We start from the raw sequence: 26,978 nt of genomic DNA, 5'->3' as shown, positions 1-26,978 counted from the left end.
TTTCCAATTCGTGCTGACGTGTCTCTGGGTGATAGATGGTCTGCCTCTGGTCTCTTTCTGGCAGAGGATGCATAATCTCTTTACAAACACACAGGCCATCACCATGGAAATGAACATGAGGTCATAAATACATCATTAGGTGCACCACTGTGTCTCTTAGGCGGTAATGACAGTACTTCACATTGCAAACCTTCCTGTAACTTGGGAAACATTAACTCAGTAATCCCCTGTTGCCTATAGAGAAGAAGGGCAGTTTATACCAGTTTTGAAGACCTGGAGGCTGAGAGAGAAATTGTGTTGTTTGCCTGAAAGTTCCAGGGGAGTAGGGGATTAACATCATTCATGTAGAGCTTGCAATCCCAGATGTCTTTATGCTACCTCCAGATTTCTCCCATACCTCAAAGGGCAAAACATTTTCACAAACCAGACTACGGTGTTTCAAATCTTCCTCTAGGGGAAATGCTGGCATTTGCTTGGGACAGACCTGGTCTTCATGGTTCTGAAAACAAAGCCGGGAGATGTGCTGGACAAAATGTACCAAGTGAAGAGACAAAGGCACTACAGACAAGTCTTTCCTGATAGGCCCCTCTCTCTGGTTCTATCCCCTGAAACTCCCTCCAGAACCTAGAAGGAAAGGCTTCCACGATCCTTCACAAAGCCATCTCATCTACCCATGACTGGCCTGCCTGCCATGATGATGCCTGGGCTTAAATAACCGTACTCCCCTTCTCCCATCTAGCCTTCAAGTTCTCATCTGAGAAGTCAGCTCAAAGAGGCCCAAATAGCTCTCACTTGACCTAGCTGCCGACTTCAGGTTTCTCTCCAATTCTTCCTGGTCCTTTAATGGCCAAAGCCTCCAGACTTTACCTTCAGTCCAACTTTCTATCAAATCTTTCTTTTAAAATCCTGCTATTGGAAGCAACGATGCTTCTGCTCCTTGGATCACTGCCAACAGCTCTTTTTGCCAAACTTAATGGAATTTTTATGGCTTTGCCTCCTGAGCCTCCATATGATCCATAACAGTACTGTCAACCATCCAGCTTTTTGCCTTTTATTTCTGTATAAACTCTTAATTTTATTGCTACTTTCTCTGTTGCTTTGAGCTGCTTCCTGGCCCTGACATCGTGTCTCCTCTCTATAACTTTCCCTTCTTTATTCACAAATATGAGCTGAGATGACTCCGTCCTATCTCTTTGTTAAATATCAAGCTCCCACACTTAGTCCATTTCAGCATTTCCCTCCACACAGACTCTTGAAAGGGGCAAGTGCTCTCCACTGCCCTCATTCATTCACAGGTCTACCTATACCTGGGACCAATCAGATGGAGGCAAAATTTCAAGCACTAATTGGGCAATGTGATTTCCAGACCCAATTATCATGTCTGAGAAGAGGTCTAGCCAGCTTGCATCTTCTCTTTGCATCCATACTGGTGAAAGATGGACTTTTGGTCCCTAAAGGAGAGTTGATGATATCATTTGGACTTGAAGAAATTATCTCCACTTAAATTAATGATTAAATGGAAAGTGTGCCCAGTAGCTTTGGTACAGAAAATTAACACAAACCTAAATGATGATGGCATTAGTAATGTCCTTTCTTAAATTGCTTAAAGCCACAGGGACACTCTCCCCTGGAATGAGTGCTGTACTTTGAGACAGTCCAGCAATTCCAGGTGCTGCAGATTTGTCATCCAGTTCCTTATGGGGGAGGGCCATTGCCTGTGGAAGCTGATGAATCCAGAAACACCCCACAGGCCCTGCCCTGCTCTCAACACTTCTGGAAATACAGGAAGAATCTATGCGAATGGTCGGCAGTAACTGTCCTGGAGCTGTGTCACTTGCAGGGAAATGGTTGAAAGTGGAGATCCACTGTGTTGAGCAGATTGACCCAGAAGCACAAAAGCAAATTTTACATTCTCATGTTAGATGGGGAAGTGGCAACAGAAAAGGAAGGGGTACTGTTTGGAAAGATGGAACAGGACCAGCAAGATAGGAGTGAAGGGGGTAAAAGGATGAAGGAACAGAGGGTGAATATTGTTGTAATACTTGAATAACTGTGCATGAATATACAAGAGTAAAGAAAAAAATGAAGTTCAGAATCAAAGACATCTGACACATACTCTCAAAAAGCACAAGTCAGTGCTCAAATATCTTATTCCAAACCCATGTAACCCCATAAAGTTTATAAGATAAGGGTTGGAGGGATGTCTCCATGGTTAAGAGTACTTCCTGTGCAAGTATGAGGAACTGAGTTCAGATATCAGCATCCAACATGGCTACATGTACACCTGTAAACCCAACACTGTGGGGGACTCCCTGGCTGTCAGCTTAGCTCCAAGTTAGTGAGAGATACTGTCTCAAAAGAATAAAGTAGAGAATATCAAAACAGGACAGAAGGTAGCCAGCCTGACCTCCATGAGTGCACATGGGTGCCAACCTACATACACATGCATTTATACATATGCACATCTCTCTCAACACACACACACACACACACACACACACACACACACACACGCACACGCACACGCACACGCACACACACACACACACACACACACACACACACACACAAGTGTATACTGTAGTCAAAAAGAAAAAAGAGAACTCCATTATTCATTAAGCAACTGCTATGCTGTATTTGAAATGCCAACACACATTTCATGTGCCATATTGCCACTTCAGGTTTTATATTTGTTTGCTCACAGAACTTCCAAGCTGTGCCACAATATAGACACATTTATTGCCATCATTCTTACTGTTCCAATAAAGAAATGGGCTCAGACCAGTTAATGTGACTTGCTGTAGATAACACTACTGTGAAACAAAGACACAGAGTCTGGTCTTGCTGAACCCAAACCCTGAGATCAGCTCTGCTTCACACAGCTCCAGTCACTTGGTACCTCTGGTCTTGTCAACAGAATGTTCTCTGGATATTTGCATCATACCAGACAATTATACACTTCTTTGCCTCAGTTCTTTATAGATTAACACTCACTGGATATGACATGTCAGTCTTAAAATGGACAATCATCATTGCACCAAAAAAGACAGAAATAACATTTTTCTTCTTACCCCTGAAAGAAGCTACAAAGAGATTGATCACCTAGTCCATAGTCTTCCCAGAACCAAGGTACACTCTGCATTTAGTAGAGCACAATAGGAGTGATCTGGGCTTTTTTTTTCTTTGTAAAGAAAAAATGATTCCATGGTCAACATTGTTAGAAACAAATGCAGGAATTTTAACAGGAGTATGTGGATGAACACATTGTGCACATACCTATGCTAGGCATTAGGTTTTCTACATAAATTATTCTATCCCATCCTTAAGACCACCCCATGATATGGACAGCAATTATATGCACACTATATATAAAAACATCACACTTGGAGTGAATTCAACAATATATACAAACTTAGTGAGCTACTAAGCCTGGCCCTGCTGGTGTCAAGATTCTGCTCAGTCCTGTGATATATGCAGATTTGAACTTTGCATCTCAAAGCATGTTCTACATGATAAACTACTATGGCCTGAAAAGACCCCTCAACAGGGGTATGTGAGACAGTGTTGCTTCTACCCAGGCCAGCTTCACAGTTAGGATGCCTGACCCAGACACAAAAACACTTGATGCCTCTATAGAGTGTCCTACATGAGAGGGGGATCCTGCCCCTCTGACCATCATATCCTCAGTGCAAAGAAGGATCTAGAACATAGTTGACACTCAGTGAATATGTACTTTTGAATACATGATTATCAGAATTGTCAAAATTAGGGATTTGAAATCAAAGGAGCTGAAGATGCACAAATGGATTTCAAGGGTGCTCCATCCTTTGAAAAACTCTTCCCTGCAGAAGATGAAAGGCCAGAATATCTAAGAGAGCGCACCTAAAGGGCACTTGAGCCTTCCTTCCTCAAGGTCAGGCTCCATCCAGCTCCAAACTGCAGTCTAAACTGAGTTTCACCACCCTAACAACAAAATCCCATCTCACAGTTCCAAAGCTGTTCAAAGATGCTTCCCATCACCTCTGGCAGAGCCACTGCCTTCTCTCTGATCTTGGTCATTCACAACACTTAGAACTTGAAGCATGGATGTCCTCTCCATATGCCAAAGAGTAAAATAATTAAGTGAGGCACTTTGTCCAAAGCAGTGTTGATCTGAGCCTGGAAGGCAGACCTTCCAAGACTTTGTCCAGTCTCCATTGTTTCCCAGTCTTTCCTGACACAGGCCAGCCTTGACAGTCACCACATCAGCAGCAAGGTACATAGCCCCTCTGACCCTGTTGGGTAGCAAGGTAAACAAACAGCAAGGATGATGCTAACACCTGCTTACAAGCATCAATCTCAGCAGGACAGTGTTTCTGCTGGCCTGAGTCTTAGGTACTCCATTACAGAAACCACTCCCCTCAAGCTACAGAGAAGGGTCCTTTATCATTGTTGTGACAAGTGTCTGCCATCATTATGGCCTGAGCCAATAATCCCATGGAATATTAAGGAGAACAAACACTGCTAAGAGAGGGTGATGAGGATGAAGATCTTGGGTTCCTTTTAAAGGCCTGCTTATAAGCTTTGCATATAAGACAAAGTTTAATGCTCAGAATGACTATGGATTCATATTTAAGTCAAAAGACAAAAGAACCGTGTTTCTCTTCAGCACCACCATGGATGAAACAGTTAAAAAAAATTTAAAGAGATGAATTTTAAAGAGGTGAGTTTCCCGAAACTTCTGAAAGACCAACTATATCCTAATGTTCCCCAACAGGGGATGGATTGGAAGCATGAATGCTTTAACCACTCAGTTGATGCTGTGGAGTGAGTTGGTCTGGATCACCACAGGTCTTGTGAGCAATGCCAAATCCTTTCTTCTCTGCCCCATTAGCTTTGCAAACATCCAGCATTTACCATTCCTGCTGCCCTAGCCTTACATCTCCTGCTGTGATCTATCCTGGAGAAAACAGCTTAGGAAAGAAATGGTTATTAGACAAATCAGTCCAGATTACAGTCTATTTCTGTGGGGAAGTTAAGGCAGGAGCTTAGAGCACCACAGCCATAGGCAAGAACACAGAGAGAATAAACACCTGGATCCTTGCTTGCTTGTATCTTTGCTCAGTTAGCTTTTTCTCTCTTATACAGATTAGGATTCCCTGCCCATGGAATGGTGCCACCCACAATGGGCTGTGTCTTCCTATATCAATTAACTATCAAGATGGTCCCTCACAAACATGCCCACAGACCAGCCTGGTCTAGGTAATGTCTCATTCAGACTCTCTTCCAGGTGATTCAAGGTTGTGCCAAGTTACCAGTTCATGTTAACACCCACAAATGGTACCCCCAATTATTTGCTTAATATATTTACAGTATGTTGCCTCTATATGAATAATCCAAATAATCACATTGAAGCTTATGTCTGAGTTTGCTTCTATATTATATGCATGTGTAATGATACTTCCCTTCCACAGAGATGATTTTCAGAAGTGAATAAATTGGTAGATTCCAAGATATATAAACACATTCTAGTTGCATATGAGAAGATTCTAACACAAAGCTTCCTGGCATCATGCCTCTGATGTCAGCCAAAGCTGGATCCCAGATGCTCAGTGAGATTGATGCCCTTGTCTACCTGGCTTTCAAAGAAATACACTAATGTCATAATCTCTGCTGTTCTCTCCTTCTGAGCCCAGATGAACAGCTCCCCATGCTCATCATCCTAAGACCTGTTGCTGAGCACCCATTAGGAACCTGCAGAGACCCCTTCTGGGAATTTCATACTCACAGCCCTAACTTCCTTTCTAGCTATAAAACCAAAGCCAATTGATTACAAAGCTCCAGAGGACACACAGCCACCCAACAAATATGAAACACTGAACCTGTAAGACCCTGCAGGTGTCTAGGGACCAATCTCCTAATGTATTTGTCCACTACGTTAACAAGTCAGGGCTCTAGCCTTCTTTGTTTTTCTGAATTATTTATCAACAGCAAAGAAAGTGAAAAATGACAGATGTAAAAATAAAGAGAGAAGGGAGAGCAGGGCTCTTTCAATTGCCTGGTTGCTTAGAGAGTTTTTTGGCTTGGGCTCTGAACCTGCTACAGTTGCCCTGTAGGATTAAATGTGAGGGCCTTGTTATCAGTAATGGGACTTTGGCACTGAATTTCCTACACGCTGGGTATGAAATACCCTTTCCTGAGCTCCATTCCTCTTCTAAAAGGGATATTGTCTGGTAATGGCTAGGGCCACTGAAGCCTTGCTTTCTATTTAGAAGAAAAATACAGTAGCGCCCCATTTACCCAGTGGCTGGCTTCCATCATCTGCAAGTCCTGGGAAGACAGAACAGACCCAGAATCTGTCACTCTCTCGGGCCTTGGATCTTACATGGTCTAGTCCTTCAGGGATAATCAGAGAAATCTGTGGGCTACAGAGGGGCTGAGTGCAGTTTATTGATTTAATAAGTTCCCATATTTAATCCTGAGTCTCTGAGATGGCTATTTGAAATTTCATTCTATAAACTTGAAGAATTAAAATAAAACGCAGATATTTGAAATTAGCTAGGAGACCCTGTCTTGCAAATCCTTTGTGTGTGTATATGCATGCATGATTGTGGTTGCACCCCATATATTTGTGCAGATGCACATGCATGCAGATGCAAGTATGTGCAGAAACATTTGTGTTGGTGCACATGTGTGCAGATGAATACAAATTTTGGTGTACATGTGTGCAAGTCCATGTATGTGCAGGTACACATGTGTGTGTGCACATGTGCAGATCCTTTTATATATCAATCCTATTGTAAATACTTAAGAATAATAGGTCTTTGCTATTTTTCATTTTACAGATGTGCTTTCTGGTCCGTTTTCCAACACCTCTGGGAAATTATTATTTCCTATGTTTCATAGGTGGTGGCATCAAGGTTTACAAAGGTGAAATGACTAGCCTGAGACAGACCAGATTCAGATATGAGGACTCTAAATCCTGTGACATATGCATTTCCCACAATACAGCATACAGTGTGCAATTACCACAGTGCAGCACACAGTGTACAGTTTTCACAGAGGACACACAGCATTCCATACAGCAATGGAGCCAGCTCCTACATTTTTCCCAGGCATCATCAGTGAGATTTTTCTAGGCCATTCCAAGTAAAATGATGCAATTGCACATCCCTGAAACTGATCTCCCTCCCTCAGCATACCCTTCTGCACAGTGCATATCTCCTTCCAGCACAGTATGTCACTATGCTCAGTTTCTCATGGTTTGCCATCCCCCAGGCAGAACATAAGACTACTCAAAGCTATATTTTATTTCCTTCATTTATTGGAATATCCCTAACATACATAATTGCACCTGGTAGAATATTCTCAATAATATTTAATAGATGAATAAACACAGCCAGGAATCAGTAAGCCACAGTATAAATTACAAAAGAAGTGGATGATTGACATGTGATAGAGACCCCAGGAAAGCCACGCTAAATCTGAGTTTTAGACATTTAGGAAGCAATGTTTAAAACCTACTAGAAAAGAAATATTGAGGATGTTAGAGGTATCATCAGTAGTTCAGTTATGGATGGTTTCCATTTTCTTCTTAGTTTCTTCATGTGACTACAGTATTCATATATTACTGTCATGACTGAGAAAAGTCTTTTGTGATTTGACTGATCTCAACTTTCTGGACACCTTGTCTGTATACTCTAAGTCCCTCTAAGGACATTCCCCATAAAACAACCCCTCATCCTGCTGTCCGATTTCCAACAAGCTCATGGTCTTTCATCCATCTTTTGAAATCAGTTTGTCCCATGGCTACCCTTAAGGACTAACTAGATGCTACCCAGGAAAGCTGGTAGCTACCAAAGCTGCTCAGAGTTCAAGGGGCTTCCTTTCTGGGGAATAAATAAAATTTTAAACAGAACATTTTTCAGTGTTCCCTCCATAACAACCTACAAACTCAGGGCTCTAGAAGGCAAGACTTTCCTTTAAATAAAGGATGTATTCTGTGTAGATACAAAGGCCATCATCAAGTCCATGTCATACTGGTCCTCTTCTTAACCCATTACCCTAAATCAGTTCACTGCAGGCTTGTGTTCTAAATAACTCTGGAAATAAACAGTCTTTTTGAAGAAGACACTTTCTAAGTATTTCCAAAGCTGTGTGGTGAGGAGAGAGGAATGTGGAAAGCATGCCCCAGGGCTTCAGTTAAACACCTAATATGAACCAGTCTTGCACTGTCTCTATCGTGTTCAAACTTTAAAACCTAACTTCTCTAAGAATGATGAACTGACCCAAGATGCCAAGCTTACAGCTTTGACCCTCACCCTAAGAATGGCCTCTGTCCTCCAAGCAATGAAAATCTGTGTCACATTAGCATTTTCACAGCTCCATGAGTGTTCCTCCAAGCACCTTGGAAACGCTCCCTGAAGGATTCTAGAAGGAAGAGGAGTCTGCTTTCCTGAAGTCAGTTCAGGTTGATGCTGTTGAGTGAAGTTGGGGTGGAAATCTAGGCCTGTTTCCCTCAGCGCCTTCTGCTCCTTTCACTTTTCCTTTTTTAAAGTTTATTTTTGATGTGTGTGTGTGTGTGTGTGTGTGTGTGTGTGTGTGCAGGCTCATGTGGACACGCGCGCGCGTGTGTGTGTGTGTGTGTGTGTGTGTGTGTGTGTGTGTGTGTGTGTGGTGTGTGTATGTGTGTGTGTGTGTGTCAGGGGGTACCTATGGAAGCCAGAAAAAGGTGTTGGATCCCCTGCAGCTGCAGATAGAGGTGTTGTGAGCTGCCTATTGTAGATGCTGGAAATTGACCTGAGGTCCTCTGCAAGAGCAGCAAGTACTTTCCATGACTGAGCCATCTCTCCAGTCCATAGACTTTTCATTTTTGTGTAAGTCATCTCCAGACCCCACTGTAAATTAGCAAACACAAAGGGACTTATTTCTTAAGCCCCTGCACCTCACTATTTCTCATTAATCTCACCTACCCCCCCACACACAATGCCAAACCCAAACAGGTCAGACAGCCTGTAGGAGGATGGGAAGCTCGTGCTCTTTCCCTCAGAGTAATTAATTCTTTATTCCTCCTGCTATCTGTGTTCTCGGGCATTTATCGCCCGTATCTCACTCTTTAGCAGTCAGTTATATGCCCTATAAAGTTACTCTCCTTAAATGTAAATTTTATGTCTCCCAAAGAAACCATAACCTCCTAGGGGTCAGGAACCAAATCTTACAGAATCACAGAATTAGAAAAGTAATAGTTTGTAAAATTTTCTGAGAGAGAGAAGAGAAGAGAAGAGAAGAGAAGAGAAGAGAGAGAGAGAGAGAGAGAGAGAGAGAGAGAGAGAGAGAGAGGGAACTCTTTTCAGAAGAAATCTAATTTGTAGTCCCAACCTCTCTGACTAAAACTTTAATCTCCCAAGGTCCAAAGAAGAAAAGAAAAACCTTGGCACAATTCATCAGTGAAAGCTGTTCCCCAATTGTGATTTAAAGGCTGCTTTACAAAGGAAACCCTTGGTCTTTCATGCCTACCTCAGTATCTCTCTTTGTCTTAACCCTGGTGTAGAGAAACCTGGGCAAACCTTTTGATTTTGGAAACTATGCCAGAAGAGCTTGTATCATTGAAAGTGCTAGGACCTGATGTCAGATGCCAGGTACCAAAGGACAAAGGCAGCATCTGTAGTCAGTTGCTGACTACATTCTGAATTCACATTGGAGGCGGGGCCTCTGGAATGCCCCTGTACAAAGAATCCTTCACTCTTGCACCATGTGAAAACCAAATTAAGAATATGCCCTGACAAGGCATAAAATATGCAGTTTCTTTGATCTGGAACTTCCAGCCAGAATGGTGAGACGTCAATTTCTGTTGTTGACAAGCCACTGAGTTATGAATGGACTAAGAGTACCAAGACTCTAAGTGCACGTAAAGAGAGGCACATACCAGTCACTTTTGGCAAGTTACATCTGATTAAATGAAAAGGCATGTATTAGTGGTATAAGTGAGTTTAAACTGGATGGTCATGTTGGTTGATGAACTATCACCTCCTCTAATTAAGGGGTCTCTCTTGTTCAAATCAAACGTTTATCAATTTTGATGGTACCCACAGCTTACCTTCTCCTGCAGAAACAAAAGCAAAACCTCGTCCCCAACGTAACATATACCCTGGTTTCCATTTTGAGGTCAGCACATCCTTGAAGTATATAGGCTGATTTAATTCTGTAGTTTTTTTCTTTTAACCAATGTCTCTCTGCAGCTGTTGTTCCTTTCTCATTAGCATTGAGAAAATTCAAAGTTAAGAGAGCATTGTGCAGTCTATTTCTGGGGGTTTTTGTTACTCCTTTCTGTTTATTTATCATGTCCTTTAGAGTTCTGTTGGATCTTTCTATAACTCCTTGGCCTGTAGGATTATGTGGTATACCTGTAATATGCTTTATATTATAATAAGCAAAAACCTGTTTCATTTTAATAGAGACATATACTGGAGCATTGTCAGTTTTAACTTGTGCAGGTATACCCATGATGGCCATAACTTCTAGCAAATGAGTGATTACAGAATCAGCTTTTTCAGAACTCAAAGCAGTTGCCCATTGAAATCTTGAATAAGTATCGATAGTATGGTGTACATATTTCAGTTTTCCAAATTCCACAAAGAGAAACACATCCATCTGCCAGATTTCATTCCTCTGAGTACCCTGTGGGTTACATCCTGCTGGTAATGGTGTCTGATTGTAGAAGGAACAAGTAGGACATTTCTTTACAATTTCCTTGGCTTGTTGCCAGGTTATGGAAAAATCCTTTTTTAAACCTTTACTATTGACATGATGTTTCTTATGAAATTCTGAGGCTACCAGCACATTTCCTATCAATAATTTATCAATCTCATCATTACCTTGTGCTAGAGGGCCTGGCAGACCAGTATGGGATCAGATGTGAGTTATATATAAAGGATGACTTCTTTCCCTGATTGTATCTTGTAATTGAATAAATAGTGAAGTTAATTCTGAAGCATCAGGGATAAATTCTGCAGTCTCAATATGTAATACCACTCTTTCAGCATACTGAGAGTCAGTAACTATATTGAGAGGTTCTGAAAAATCCATTAATACCAACAGAATAGCATACAATTCCGATTTTTGAACTGAATTATAAGGACTTTGAAACACTTTACTTAAATTTTCTAATTTGTAATCTGCCTTTCCTTGTTTGTTGGCATCTGTATAAAATGTTTGAACTCTAGATATGGGTTTTTCATGTACAATTTGAGGCAAGATCCAATCAGCTCTCTTTATAAGATCAATTCTATTGCTTTTAGAATATTTGTTGTTAATTTCTCCCAAAAAATTAGTGCAAGCTCTTTGCCAAGGTTTACTTTCTGTCCATAACTTTTCAATGTACTCTTTAGTTAAAGGTACAACAATTTCTGCTGGGTCTATTCCTGCTTATTGACGAAGTCTCAATTTTCCTTTCAAAATTAAGTCAGAGATTTTTTCCACGTAAGTTTTTAATTTTTTATTTGGTTTATTTGGTAAAAATATTCATTCCAATATAATATCTTCTCTCTGCATTAATATTCTTGTAGGAGAATGCCTAGAAGGTAAAATAACCAAAATGCAATCCAGCTTTGGATCAATATGATCTACATGTCCTTCATGTACTCTTTTTTCTACCAGGGCCAATTTTTTCTCAGCTTCAGGTGATAATTCTCTAGGACTATTTAAGTCCTTGTCACCTTCTAAGGTTTTGAACAAATTATTCAGTTCATCATTTTTTACCCCAACAATAGTTTGTAGATGAGAAATGTCCCCAAATAATCTTTGAAAGTCCTTAAGAGTCTGTAGGTGATCTCTCCTAATTTGCACCTTTTGAGGTCTAATTTTTTGTAGCTCTATTTTATATCCTAAATAATTAATAGAATCTCCTCTTTGTATCTTTTCAGGAGCAATTTGTAATCCCCGGCAAGGCAATATTTTCTTTACTTCTTCAAACATTCTTTCTAAAGTATCTGCATTTGAGTCAGCTAGTAAAATATCATCCATATAATGATAAATTATAGATTTAGGAAAATTTTTATGAATCACTTCCAAGGGCTGTTGTACAAAATATTGGCACAGGGTTGGACTATTCAACATTCCCTGTGGGAGGACTCTCCATTGAAATCTTCTAACTGGTTGAGAATTATTGTAAGTAGGCACCGTGAAAGCAAATCTTTCTCTGTCTTTTTCTTGTAAGGGTATTGAAAAGAAACAGTCTTTTAAATCAATAACTATGAGAGGCCATCCTTTAGGTAACAGAGTAGGCAAAGCAATTCCAGATTGTAGAGAGCCCATTGGCTGAATTACTTTGTTAATTGCTCTAAGGTCTGTTACCATTCTCCATTTACCAGATTTCTTTTTAATAACAAATACAGGAGAATTCCATGGGCTAGTAGATTCTTCAATATGCTGAGCATTTAACTGTTCTTCTACCAGCTCTTCTAAAGCCTGGAGTTTCTCTGTTGTTAAAGGCCATTGATGAACCCATACAGGCTTGTCTGTTAATCATTTTAAAGGTAGAGCTGTTGGTGTCTTTGGAAGATCAACAGTTTTTGTGCCCTGTTCTTCTATAATATGGATGACTGGTGACCACTCATTAGAATAATACCTTCTAATATTTCTCTCAGAAACATGTGCTAGTTTATGATTTATTTCTGAGGTTGGAGGGATGTTAATCTGAGTATTCCATTGTTCTAACAGGTCTCGACCCCACAGTTTCATAGCTATGTTAGCCACAAATGGTTTTAATCTGCCTCTCTATCCTTCTGGGCCTATACATTTGAGCCATCTTGCACTCTGTTTCACTTGAGATAATGTTCCAATTCCTAACAGTTGAACATTTACCTCCTGAAGAGGCCAAAATGGATGCCAAAATTCTGGTGCAATTATGGTCATATCAGCACCAGAATTTTGGTGCAATTACGAGGTTTTCCTTGGGGAAGGGTTTTTGTTTTTGTCTTTTAGGAGAATGAAGGCTAAGGAATCTGAAGAACACTGGACAAATGAGACAACTGAAGAAAAAGGACAAATCATCTGTCCCAGGAAAAATAGTAAAATGGCCTATTGGTGTATCATCTATAAAATTTCACAAATCTTCCTAAATGTTTGTTTCTGCTCTTCTCTAAAACATTAATACTATTGGTCTTCTTGTAGTCCCAGTTCAATTAAAGTTTCAAGCTGACTTTGGAGTTGGAGAATGGCTCTCTCCTCCTTTAAACTCAAGCATGTTGTTAAAAGGAAAATGAAAACTCCCTGTATCATACTAAAAGAAAGAGCCATCTTCTGACATGGTACAGGAGAAAAACCAAATTAATTAAGGGACTATTCTATTACTAATCTCAATTCTTTGATTCTATTCTGATTCTTTAAACTTTTCTTAAAGTATGAATTTTATATCAAAATTTACAAGATATATATATATATATATATATATATATATATATATATATATATTAAACTTTGTTAAGAAAACAATGGTCATATAGAATACTAATTAATTCTAGAGGAAAGGCTTCAATTAGCTGCCTATACATGTCTTTGTGTTCGAGTCTCTTTTCAGTTTTCTGCAGGAAATCACGGCCAGGCCTAACATCAGCTGAAATCTCCAGGAAGAAGATGGGGCCCCACAACAACAATTCCACGTGGAAAATAATATCACTAAGCTGACAAACATCATCTACAGATCAGCTTTGGACTACAAAGTGCTTAGAGCAATTCTGAGATGGCTAGCTGAGATGATCCAGTTTCAAAGACTACTTGAATAAGGACTTGAGATAAACCCTGAACTTTGGCATTATGGATAACAAAGAATATAATTACCTTTCCTAGAATTTGTCAATTAACCCAAAATTTTTCTTTTCAGAATAAAGACAACTTTGCCCATACCCAGCAGGAAGGAATTTAAGAATACAACGCCCACATTCCCAAAGGGGTGGTGTGGGGTGGGTGGTTTTTTGGTCCTTTTATGGGTTTTGGATCTGGGATAGTTTTCATAATTTGGGAGGGTTGGTTACAAGTTGTTGTTAAGGGTTAAGAAAAGGGCTAGGCAAAAGGTGCTTGTTAAAAAAAAAAAGAAAAGAGAAAAAGACAATTACTAGTTTTAAATACTTTACATTAGATTGGATTGTTTTATATTGTATACAAATTATTATTATTATTGAGATTGAGATTGTTAGAATATGCCATATACATATTTCTAATCTTGCTCGAGATGTTATATTTATACCATTCATTTAACAATGTAATGCAATTTGCTAATCCTTGAATGTTAGTATTACCAAATATTAGGATATATAGATATGAAAGTTAGTGGTTAGACATTACAATTGAACTTGTAGGTGTGTTTTCAAGATCAGAGATATTTTAGATAGGTCATCTTCAAACCCTTCAGAGATCTGCAGAATATGGCATTTAAAATGTTTTAATAACTTAGGAATTTTTCTTTTTTGCTATGACTATGAGACATGTCGGCTCCTGGCAGTACCAATCTACTTCAGAGAAAATATGGGCATTGAAGAAACTGCATATGGAGTTAAATTTCATTGTGGCAAAAGTTAGCCACTGGACAACCAAGTATCCTCGAATCAACTGCTGACAAACAGGACAGACAGGACATGAAACAAAGGACTACCGATTCTTCCCAAAACAAGTGTGATTGTGGCTTTAACAAAAGGCATCTTCTGAAGCCAGGACAATATGGCACCATCCCTGAAGTGAGTGGCCTTTGCAATCTGTAAAAGGTACCATGCCCTTTTCTTCGAAGGCAGCTGAACAGGGAGTGGGACAATGGCTTCTGATGTGCAATAGAATAGCAGAGGAAATAGTTATTCTTGAAGAATAACTAAGCTCACCCCTCTCAATAGTAGACTGGCATTTAATAGAGGGATGTGGAGAAGAACAGGATGCCGAGATGAAGCCACATATACACAGCCAAGAAAAATGGACAGCTGAATTGAAAAAACATCAATAATTTCCAGAATTTAAAATCCTGAATCATGACATGACACTAATGAAATTCAGGTGTTTCTGGTACATGGACTGCTCTCACCAAATGTGAGGTCAAATTGTTGACCTTGTATACATCCTAGTTCAAAAAGAGTCTGTCAGATATGCTAAGCCTATAGGCTGAAGATGATGCCCCAACAATTTGGAGAAACCTCAGGTGACTGTCCAGGCAGCTGGCTGTTTCTGTCAACTCACATTTTTTTTTTTTTTTGGAAGCTGCTTGCATGCACTTCCTGTTTTTATTTTTTATTAGGTAGTATTATCTCCTTCTTGGGTCTCTGAGGGAGTTGAAGATTAGTTAGTTATAGTTATAATTATCTTTGTTAAGGATTTCAGAAAAACTCACTAAGCGCTGTTAAGTGTATAAATTTGAAAGACATAATAAGACAGTTCCGTTAGCAATATAAGTTAGGATAGAAAGTGAATCAGGTACATTTTGGACTTACCAAAATAGGATAGATAATGGATTTATTTTCTCTGAATTTGTCAAATGCAAATGGACTAGACATTGTTTAGGTATTTATTGTTTGTATATATGGTATATATAGTTATTGTATTTTTGTATATAGTTTTTCTTATATTAGTTATAACTTTTTCCTTTTTTTTCTTTTTATTAAAATAGAAAAGGGGAAATATAGTGATATTTTATTTGTATTGAAATGTGATTTTATTTGTATGTCAATAAAGTTGCCTTGAGGTCAGAGCAAGCCAGAGCAGAAGCCGAGCAGTAGTGGGGCACGCCTTTAATCCCAGTACTTGGGAGGCAGAGCTAGGTAGATCTCTGTGTGTTCAAGGACACAGCCAACATGGCAGACACACACCTTAATCTCAATACCAACCATAGAAGACCTGGAGGCAGTGACGAGGAGATCATGTGGCTGGTTTTATAACCAATGAGAAAACAGAACAGAAAGTTTTAAATAGACAGGACACACAGAAGTAGGTCTCTTGTGGAGAGGAAGGACAGCAGAAGCAGTGAAGGGTAAGGTTTTCCGCTCTTGCTCTGACCGCGTGGTTTTTAACTCTGCAATTGGTTCTGTGTTTCTTATTTAACAAGCCAGTTACATCTACATTCTACTGGAATTTGATAAAGCATATCATAGTCTTTTAATCTCTCTAGCTCATATTTATAAATCATATGACTGAAGACTGAAGGAATTAACCCTATGGCAGCAATTCTTAACCTCTGGGTAGCGACCCCACCTGGTGCTACAACCCTTTCAAAAGGGTCAAATATCAGATATCCAGCATATCAGATATTTACGATTCATAATAGTAGCAAAATTACAGTTATGAAGTGGCAACCAAATACTTTTATGGTTAGGGATTACCACAATATGAGGAATGGTATTAAAAGGTTGCAGCATTAAGAAGGTTGAGACCCACTGCACTATGGAGTTAAATAACTCAATTTAAAAAAAAGTTAATGGGATCATCATTGAGAGACTTTGAGGAGCACTTAATGTTACCTTTATCAGTCTTTCTAATATTTTAATTGCATGTTTTCTGATGGCAAAACACAGGAACACCTAATATTTCTGTCTTTGAAATTTTTTAAAATGTGTAGAAATAAAGAGAAAATGTCAGCCATTCATTTGCTCTATATTACGTGTTTATGTTACAGACATCTCCATCTGTGTTTGTATCTATACACATGCATATCTGTGTAAAACCATAACTTCTACTTGTTATTTTAATTAGAAAATAATATGTAAGCACTACTTATTATTTACATCTTACATCTCATCACCCTACATAGTGTGAATTTTCTATTGAAAACTTCCTCTAAATATTATTTATTATATATTGTATCCCATTATATGTATATAATGTAAACTAACCAAATCTCCACTGCTGAACATTTGCAGTATTTCCAGTCTTTTTTCCCTTGTAAACAATTAATGAAATGAGTGTCCACAATGAAAATTTTATGTAAAGAATTGTGACAGCCCATCTCTTGAAGATGAGTTGCTATAAATAAGTTGTTTCTGATTCACTCCTCAGGGGATCCATAAGAAAAGTTGCAACAATTTACATTCTCACCACAATGTATGAAAATGCCTGTTTCTTGATGTATATGGAAATATACAATATTCCTCTATATGTCCATCCACAGCGTCATACATCATTTCAAGAACATCGTTATTTTCATCATTTCTAATCTTGAGAAATTTAAAGTTTGAATGTGCTCTAATACATGCTGTCAGTTGCCTACACAATTATATATCTATGCAAATACTCACACACACAGAGAAACACATATGCACATCACAAACATACTCTCTCACACATATACATGCTACCCAACACAGATTTTTCTCCTTCCTTGACAACATAACATACATTTGTTCTAGGAAACACTCTTAAGTATACAGAAGAAGGTGTTCCTTGCCCTAGACTCAGAGAAGATAAATATCCACTCAAGGCAATTCTCTTCACCTCTTCAAGATACATTTTATGAATGGGTACACCAAACTACTTTTAGTCAGTAGGGCATTGCAATAAATCTACAGGGATGGTCCTTCAGATAGAGACATTCTGAGTCTCAAGAAGGGACAGAATGAAAGGACTTGGTTTTTCATGTATGAGGTTAAGATGTGGTTGAGCTCATCTCTCATACCTGGAAAGGTTTTGTTAACTTTGAGACTATGAGAAGAACATGAGCAACTTCCAAACTATCATGATGGAAAAACAGAGTAAAAATCTGGAAGAATTTGTATACTGAAGATGAAATGGAGCAGCTGAATTAACTGAGGATCCATGTCTCTGGGTTATGAGCCATATGAGAATAGACAGCTGAGTCACTGGCTATTGATTGTTCTGATTGTATTTTTCTTTTGATTTATTCAGTTAAAATCACCTGAACCATCTCTCCCTCCAACACACACCATGGTAACAGCATCCTTCCAATTATTTGACAGTGAAATGTGGATACTAGTGAAGAAATAGATAATGTAAATGTCTTTCAAATTCTCATAGTATGTAAGCATGGTACTAGTGAGAATTCACCTACTAAATGGGATAGGTAGTGAATATTTTCAATGATCTTAGAAGAAAAAATACACTTTATTACACTTCACAAAATATTTAAGAAATACTCTTTTTGTGTCTGGCCCCATCTCTCTTACAGTCCTTCTATCTCTACACACATACACACACACACACACACACACACACACACACACACACACACTCACACTTTATCTTTAGGATGGAAATAAAGAATGTAAAATGGGAAGCTAGGGTGTTAAAGAGAAACATTTACTAATTGCAGAACCCAGATGCAGATATGGTAGGTCTATAACCCAGCCTATATAGTTCTTAAGTGCTAGGGCACCCTTAATCAAATCCCTTTATGAGAAACTTAATTGTCATTCTGAAAGAACAACTCCAACAATAGCATGTACAGAAATATTCACAAGCCATTATGATGAATTTGGGTCAAGGGCAGCACAGTACTTAATAGGTTTGTGCACAAATGCCCCAGGGGTGAGCTCCATCATTTGTCCTGCTTGCTGTACAGTGGCCCACGTGAATCAGCTCCTTCACAACAGAGTGGGATAAAAAGAATTCCACTTAAAGCAACAAAGAAACCCAACAGTGGCCATGTCCTTCAGAATGACTTCCATCATAAAAGTTCAAACTGAACATTCTCTGATGGCCTCCCTGACATGAATTTTCCAGAGTGAATTAATCTCAGCATGATATTAACGTTGAATTTTCCAGTATTACATATGGAGATGTAATAAAATAACCCAAGTTACTAGACTTTGCAATAATTTCCTCCCCCACACAATCCCTCCTGTAATATCCATTGTTCCCAGTTTGACATTGTCTTTGTTCACTTGTGATGAATAGAGATGTCCAATCTAAACGTGTATAAATAATGCAGGTGTATAATAATAAAACATTAAGGTAAATAATAAAGATGTTTCATTTCTTCAATTCACCTTGAGTGGTTCTGAGACCCAAGTCTTCTGTGGCAATTCTCTGGTCATTGTGGGCACTCTGCACTTCTTTTGGGTCATGTCAGCTCTATAGGACTCCAAAACATCCAAGGTGTTGGCATAGAATGTACAATCTGACACACACACAACACAGAAGCTACTGTCCTGAGCTCCTGAGCTTCTGAGCTCATGCCCAGCTTTGTTCCACCAGGACATCCATGGCACAGCTTAAGATTCTGGATCTTTCCCACCTATGGGGACATCACACAGCCCTTCTCTTTCCTGTGTCTCATCCATTTCAAAGTGCAGCCTCAAAGGTAGGGCCTTCCTCTAAGAACAGTTGAATTTCTGCTTTCACTATTACTACTACCTTCCCAACTCCATGTCTGCCACCACCATTTTAAGATAATTCTTTTTTTAAGTACAATATAGAGTGCAATTATCTATTCTTCTTAGTTTTTTTTTTCTCCCCACATGCCAGCTTCCTCTGTTCTTTGTGAAAAAGTGACTCTCAACCTTGACTGCACACATGGCTATTTCAACAAAAGTGCAAAGGTCCATGCAGAACCTTAACTACAAAAAAGAAATCAAAACCACAGAGGAGAGAATTAACTCTCTTTCTAAATGTTTCAGGTGTGTCTACCTGAGGTGAAGCTTGGCAATCTCTGTCCTCATGGGTTATGATTTTGTGATGTTACTTTGGTCCAATCACACTCCTGCTTTGGGAAGGAGTGGCAGACAATAGAGTCTCCTTATCTATTTAAGTGGAGGAAAGAAAGAGAGGCAAAAATCAAACCAACAAATCAAAATAAAAGGTAAATATCTTTTTAAAATATTCAGAGCTTCTAGGTGGGTATTTAGATAAAGTCTTGTTATGACATTTTTTATTCAATATATTGGTAAATGATTTCTCATATCTCTAATAAATATATTCTATATTCTATAGTTGGCATGGGAATTTCAGTTTTAAAGATGATTAATTCTTTGAAACTCTCATACATGTTTGCAATGTATTTGTACTATAATCACTCTTCCTTCTGCTCCTCCCAATCCCTTCCCTTTCACTTCATATCCTCTTCTTATTTTTTAACACCTATTGAGTCTAATTAGTAATAGAATTTTTTTAAACTAAAGTGTATCTATAGGCTTCTGACTCATTCCATTACTACAATGTTATCACCTCTTCTTAACCAAAAAACAATTACTCTGAATGTTGACAGATAGCTCAAAATACAAACTATAAGCACTCTGAAGCAAGCACATGACATACACTTGAAAGGTATGGATAATTTACAATATCATCTTATCAAGTTAAGGAATATTCTTTCCACTTGACATGGCATATAATTCTAAATGGGAAAAAATCAACTACCTTATATTTGGAAATTATGTATATGCATATCATCAAACTTGTGCTGAAAACATAGTCTAGAAAACACCCATAAAATTGCTCTTAGCAACTGTTCCTCACAAGATCTTTAAGGACTTGCCTAACCTTGCTTCATTTTAAGGTGCTTAATTCTAAGCATTAAGTTAATAGACTTTATATTGAAGTCGTTAACTACATTTCATCTGAGTGTTTCACACATGTGCTTTCTTCAAGGGTTCTTCCACACCAATATTAAGAAAATAAAAATCTTTTAAGTGAGGTAATAGAAATCAGATGGGGTGTTTGTTACCTCACTTTTTCTCTTTATATCTATGCTCATGGGATGTTTTTGGCATAAAAATGAATGTTTGCCCATTACTGTCAGGCACCTGTCCTATCATCACATGCTTTTGCTGTAAATCACAGGCATCTCTTTAAAGCTGCCTGAGTCTCTAATGACAGCGTCTTGGGGAACAGCCACAGCATAGGAGTTTAGCTGGGGAGAAATGAAAGGCAGGAGCCAACAAATCAAGCTGTCGACCATTTCAAAAATTAAAGGAGTGTTCAGAAAAGAAAAGCTCCCCCCACCACACACACACAAAGCTAAATACTGGTTCTCACCCTTTCAAGGTTCACAGAGGAGCCACTAAGGAACCTCAGCCAGGAGGGGAATGCTCCCGACTGACAGCTTTGAGTGCAAACATCTTCCCCAGTGTCAAAAGCCAAACGGGTGAGAGTTCATTCTTCAAAGGGACCAGGGAAAATTGCTTAGGAGACGTATGTATAATACACAGTGTGAGACAGCCCTGAGTCTCCAGGAGTAATGATTGAGTTCCACTTTCAAGTTCTAGGCAACTTTTCTCAATGTGAAACTGAGAGAGCATTGTTGCCCCATAGGTAGATGTTAGCCCAGGCTAGCCTCAGACTCACTATGTAGTTAGTCAAGGATGACCTTGAATTTCTATCCTCCTGCCTCCACCTCTTGAGTGATAAGATTAGAAATGTACACCACTCACCTGGTTTTATTCAATGCTTGGGATAGAGCCCCCAGGATACATGTATGTCAGGGGAGTTCTCTACTAACAGATACCCAGGTCCCTTTTTCTTTCAAATCTTAAGAAAAAAAAATGGATAAAAGCAAATAAGATTCTGTTTGTTTATCCGTTTCCTGTTTGACCTCTCTTCTCCAGGACAAGTATGGCATCTCCTGCTTCAGGTGCAGGCTTCTAAGAGGACTGTTAGCAGAAGGTATTTTGGACAGGTAGTGTAGGGTCCTTCTGTTATATTTGTTAAGGGGTAAAGATAACAGAGTGTTTCGCATCCAGTAATTATCTACTCCATCCTAGTCACTAATGACCAATGGAGTATTTCTGGTGGTGAATGAAAAAGAGCTTTCTCAATGTGAAACTGATCCCTCATCAGTCACGAACTCTGTGGGTGCATGGATCATTTCACCCTAATTAGGTGACTTTATTTCCTCACTCATGGCAGACAATGATTGCACATTGACTATGTCAGGTAATGAACGTATGAATCAAACAATCAGTTGAACAAATCACCAAATCTGTTATATACTATATATAGAGAGAGACTCACTAATTATTGGTTGCATGAAACTTTTCAGTATGCATACTGATGTACCTATTTGATCTTAACCAAATATCTAATAAGCAATGGCTGATGAGTTCTATGTGGAATACACAGAAAAGAGAGAGAAGCCGATAGGACTTTGACACACTAGAAAACCAACAGTGAAGAGCAACAGTAGATAATTGATCCAGGATGGAGACTACAGTGATCTTTGGAAACAAAGACTGTCAATAACAAAAATTTTATGCAAACTCTTAGGGTAATAACAGGTGTTTTTAAGCCTGGCAATTTTTCCAGTAAAGTGTCATCTGGAAATGAGACATCTGAATGTGTGTGTGTGTGTGTGTGTGTGTGTGTGTGTGTGTGTGTGTGTCCTATAGTGGCAGAAATCTATCTCATATCTTGTTTGTTACATCAGCCAGTCACTGCTTTAGGGAAGAAGTCTGCCTCATCAATAATTGAATGTCAAATCTTAGGTGGAGACAAGTTTCATCCTGAGGAATAAAGACTATATTTAGCCTATTGCAAGGGAGATGCCAGAGTTCCGGGGACTTGGTTTACTATTAAAGTATTTGTCAGAGGCTCTAGAACTAGACTGAAGAAGAAATGAAAACCAAAAGGATGACTCCTGGCTCGCCCTTCCCATCTAAATTTCCTACTATAAAATTCTAAGCTAGTATAGTCACCATATGTGAACGTGTTTCAGTTAACTCCAGTAGCTCTCTGGCTCACAAAAATAAAGATAATTACTACTTTTTCTTGAAAATCAAGGGCCCTTTTCTTATGACTTTCTGCTGCTCCCTCCCTCAATACATAATGCAATGAACTTAATTTGGAAAAAAATTGCTATTTTATTTTGCAGTTCTGAGTCTTGAAGACAGGGCCTCATGCACCAGGCAAGCTCTCCATTGTTGCTCTGCATCCTATACCTTTGTTATTTTTTGAAACCATCTTCCTGATTACTTAGTCAACTGCTGTAGCAAAACAGTTTACAGAGAGCTTCTGGTGCCAAGAGAAACTATGCTGAGAATCGAGTATCAGTCAGTTTGCAGCATTTGTTTGCAGGGCTGAACTTCCTCTTCCCTTTGTGGCTGGAAGTTTCCGTTCCAGCTCATCAGTGAGTGGAGATCAGTATCACCTCCTGGGGGGGATTTCATAGCTGCAGGGACCCCCATGTTCTCTTTCCTCCAGTTTTCATCACAGTGACTCTTCCATGAGCTTGAACCCCAAAGCAATGCTAAGCAGAGCTCTCTTAATGATCAGCAATGGATAAACAGGACTGAGAGGCAATGGTGATGCTGTGAAATTTCTTGTGCTTAGGCTTATCTGTCACAGTACAATATCCTTTCCTGGCTGACCTAAGCGTTGCATATTTTCACGTAGATTATACTTACTAATCTTCACAACTTGTAAGATGTGAGCAAGATTTTACACCAGAGGATTTCTGAAGTGGAAAAGTCATCCATGGAATACATTTATTCACTCAACAAGTGTTCACTGAGCACCACTGTTTGTATGGGGCAACGTTGTAGGTGGTCAAGACAGAGTAGAAAGCAAATGGCGATAAATCATTTATATACAAAACATACTCTACATGATGATCTCATGCTCAGCAGGTTGAATTCAGATGTTATGATGGAGGAAATGCAGAGTGATTTACATTGCTCAGTGGAAGCCTCATTTTTAACCTGACATTTTTAACAAGACAGAGCTCCCGGTGCAGACCCAAGATGAAGAGATTTCCAAGAACATCCAAAAGGGAGTAACAGCTCACAGAGAAACAAGCTCATCGGGAAGAGAAGACAAGATGAGGGTAAGCATCCTGCAATGGTGTGTGTGGGGGTGGGGGAGGAAACTGCTATGATGTTAGAGGCAGAAAGGATAAAACCACCATTCTGTACTGAAATATGAAGTTCAGATTGGATTTCTTGTGCTGGGATATACTGGAGAGTTTTGAGTGTATTCGTATAGTTTCAGTTCATAAAAATGTGCTCTAAGGTCCTGGAGAAATGGCCCGATGGTAAAGAGGGCTTGCTGCTCTGACAGAGGACCAGAGTTTGCTTCCCATCACTCTTAACAGTCATCTTACAAACACCTGTAACTCCAGCTCCAAGGTGTGGCAATGGGAGGTCCAATGCTCTCTCTGGCCACTGAAAGCACTCACACACGCATGTACACACACACACACACACACACACACACACACACACAGATACAAATAAATTTTTAAAAAATGTTCTTTGGCTGCTATATGAAGAGTGGGTTATAGTGGGGTAGTAGAGTAAGGCTATTCCACTTGCATGGTACAGCTGTGTAAGGAAGTGAACAGACTTGGGACAGTGGGAGTCTATCAAGACTGAGTCAACCAGACTAGAGATGGAAGTGTAAATACACACGCAACAGCCCCCACTCCCAGGGAGGAAAAGGAGTCAGGCACAACCTCAAAGGCTCATCTTTAAAAACTGGGCTATGATACAGTTACTGCCAGCTTTTCACAGATTGAAGGAATGGAAGGAAATGAAGCTCCGTTGTACACACGTTAGGAGGACATGAACATGACTTTTTATAGACTTGGACAACAGATGGAATATATGGTTCAGAAGCTCAGGAGAAAGATAGAAGCTAGGAACAAAAACTGAAAGATGCTGCATTCAAGATCATAAAGTTGATGAAACTGTACACATGTACTCACGCACATGGACACACACACACACACACACACACACACGAACATGGATACACACAAAGAAATATAGTGAAACTACAAACTAGGTACAGGACAAGTAGGCACCTGTCATAGAGGGGTAAGGTCCCTGACCATGGAATTGCAAGCCAGTTTTCAGGAGAAAGAGAAGAAAACAGACAATAAGTAAACATTAAACAAATAATTCCGACTGTCTCCCAAATGCCCAATCTCTGACCACTAAACTCATTTACCACCTAACTTAATCTAATGATTATCTTTCTGGACATTTTCTTATATGCAAAAAATACTCATTTCATTATGATGGCAAGAGAATAGTGTGACACTTTCTATTTTTAGAACTACTATCTCTTAGTCCCTCGGTGTTACCATAGGCAACTGGCACTTCACTTTTAACGCACACAGCCGTTTATGTATGTTCGCACATAGAGGCACAAATACTGGCTGTGGAAATCAATTATGCAGATAAAATTGCTTCCATTATTTATTATTCTTTTCTCAAAAGAGGATATCAAAGTGAGGCAGGGAAAATGCTATAGGTAAATTGCAGGACTCTAGGCATGAGAAGATAATGTGAGGATCCAGGGATGGTGCAGAGCAAGACTGACTTAGCAAAGCAGCCGAGTCTTAATGCTCACCTGTACAAGAGAAGTCATCCACACGGATGTATCCTGGGATGCAGTCACAGCGGTACAATCCCGGCAGGTTGACACACACTGTGTTGGCATGACAGTAGTGCATCTTTGCTGCACACTCATCAATATCTAAAAAAGAAGAAACAAAATTATGGTTAGCGGAGCAATCAGGTCAGAGTGTAATTACCCTATAATGAAATCGTGAAAGGTGAATGCCCACTGATGTCAGGAGTAAAAGCAAGACACATTAAATTCAAACACTTAGGTGCAAAAGCAGCTGGCTCACTGGACCCCATTCTGGGCTGAAAGTATTCTAGAAAAATGCATGGTGAGGTGCCATAGCTGAGAACCCAAGAAGGGTGAAGACAAAAGTCAGTTGTTAATTTCTCACCATGTAAGAAATTCTATTTAAATGCATCAAATCAAGGAGCTCTGCTGCCCCCAAACTGAGGCCTATTAATATGTATTGGGCATCCATAGGACACAGTGTGGCTTTCATCAGAGAGATCAAGGAAACAGTCTCTCTCTGCTTATGTATCTTACTGAGATATGTATTAGTCCATCTGTTACCAAATGATGCTGCAGCCATTTCCTCCACACTGTACCCTAGATTTAAAACAGCAACTGTTTTTGGATATAAAATCAACACTTCCATGCTCTGACCTAAGTTTGTGCACCAGGTGATGGAATACTGAAGACCAGACTGTCTTTGAGATGGAGTCAGATCATCACTTGCTGTCTGTAAGTAGTTCCTGATAAAGATTAAAACATCTTACAACTATAAACACAGAAACCAGTCTTTTCTAGAGGTATGTTTTCAAAAATTGTTTTATGCTCATTTTGTTCAAACTACTGGTTCATAATTGCTGACGGAGTTGTTAAAACAGCACAGAAATCCAAGACAGAAAACATGAGGTCCTGTTTGCCTATGCAGCAGCTCTGAACCTAATGCTTTGTATCATCCAAGGTATTAACTAGCTTTATTCAAATGTAATTCCATGATCAAAGTGTATATACATTAGCTCTATCTTAAAGTCTAGAAAATGGAGGTACAGAGAAATTAATCTATCTGAGTCACCCACTTAACATGCTACACATGGGATTTGAACTCACACATCTCTTATTAGCTATGATGTCAGCTGTAAAGACCTTGAAATTGAAAACAGTCAAATTCACTTTTTTCAATAAGGTAATTATTGACATCCTAATATCTTAATTTATAGAAAACAAAAAAAAATGGCTATACTGAGTTACTAGAAAACTCATTTATCTGTTTAGTTTTTAAAAAGAAAAGTAGTTTGATTTATTTCCCAATAAAATGCAGTGGAATAACATTGGACTCTCTTTAGTCCTAAAGAGCTGTCAACCTATAAATAAGAATTATTGTTGGGTAATTGAGGTCTTAGGAGGAGAGCCACAGTTAACAAGACTCCCATAATCTTGGTATGAGAACAAAGCACCAAAAATTAATGAAAGAACTCAAGCAGCCAACAACTTCCTGTGGGCCAGTCTGTGTCTCAAGAATACTCCAGGGAACCTCATTTCCAACAGAAATCTGGATAGAGGAAAAGAACTGTGGCACCAGCAATACACCTCTTTCATGCACACATGGGCAACCTGGAGTCACAGAGAGCCTGACCCACTATTTTGAAAGTTTCCTTCTTTGTGTCACTATTGCTGTGATGAAACACTATGACCAAAGCAATGTGGGGAGGAAAGAATCTATTTGGTTT

At 39.2% G+C, this 26,978-nt stretch overlaps 1 protein-coding gene across 1 annotated transcript in view; it reads right to left on the bottom strand.

The window, feature by feature from the left end:
• Nell1 (neural EGFL like 1) overlaps positions 1-26,978 on the bottom strand; it is an 846,309-nt gene that overhangs the window by 384,908 nt on the left and 434,423 nt on the right. Inside the window, exon 11 of the mRNA XM_036206955.1 lies at positions 25,249-25,374. Within this exon, the coding sequence (XP_036062848.1) occupies positions 25,249-25,374 (126 nt within the window). The remainder of the gene's footprint in view (positions 1-25,248; positions 25,375-26,978) is intronic.

The sequence above is a fragment of the Onychomys torridus genome, chromosome 1 (genome assembly GCF_903995425.1).
Source record: "Onychomys torridus chromosome 1, mOncTor1.1, whole genome shotgun sequence".
NCBI lineage: Eukaryota > Metazoa > Chordata > Mammalia > Rodentia > Cricetidae > Onychomys > Onychomys torridus.
The sequence above is the reverse complement of the archived record's forward strand: the minus strand, read 5'-3'. Positions and strand labels throughout refer to the sequence as shown.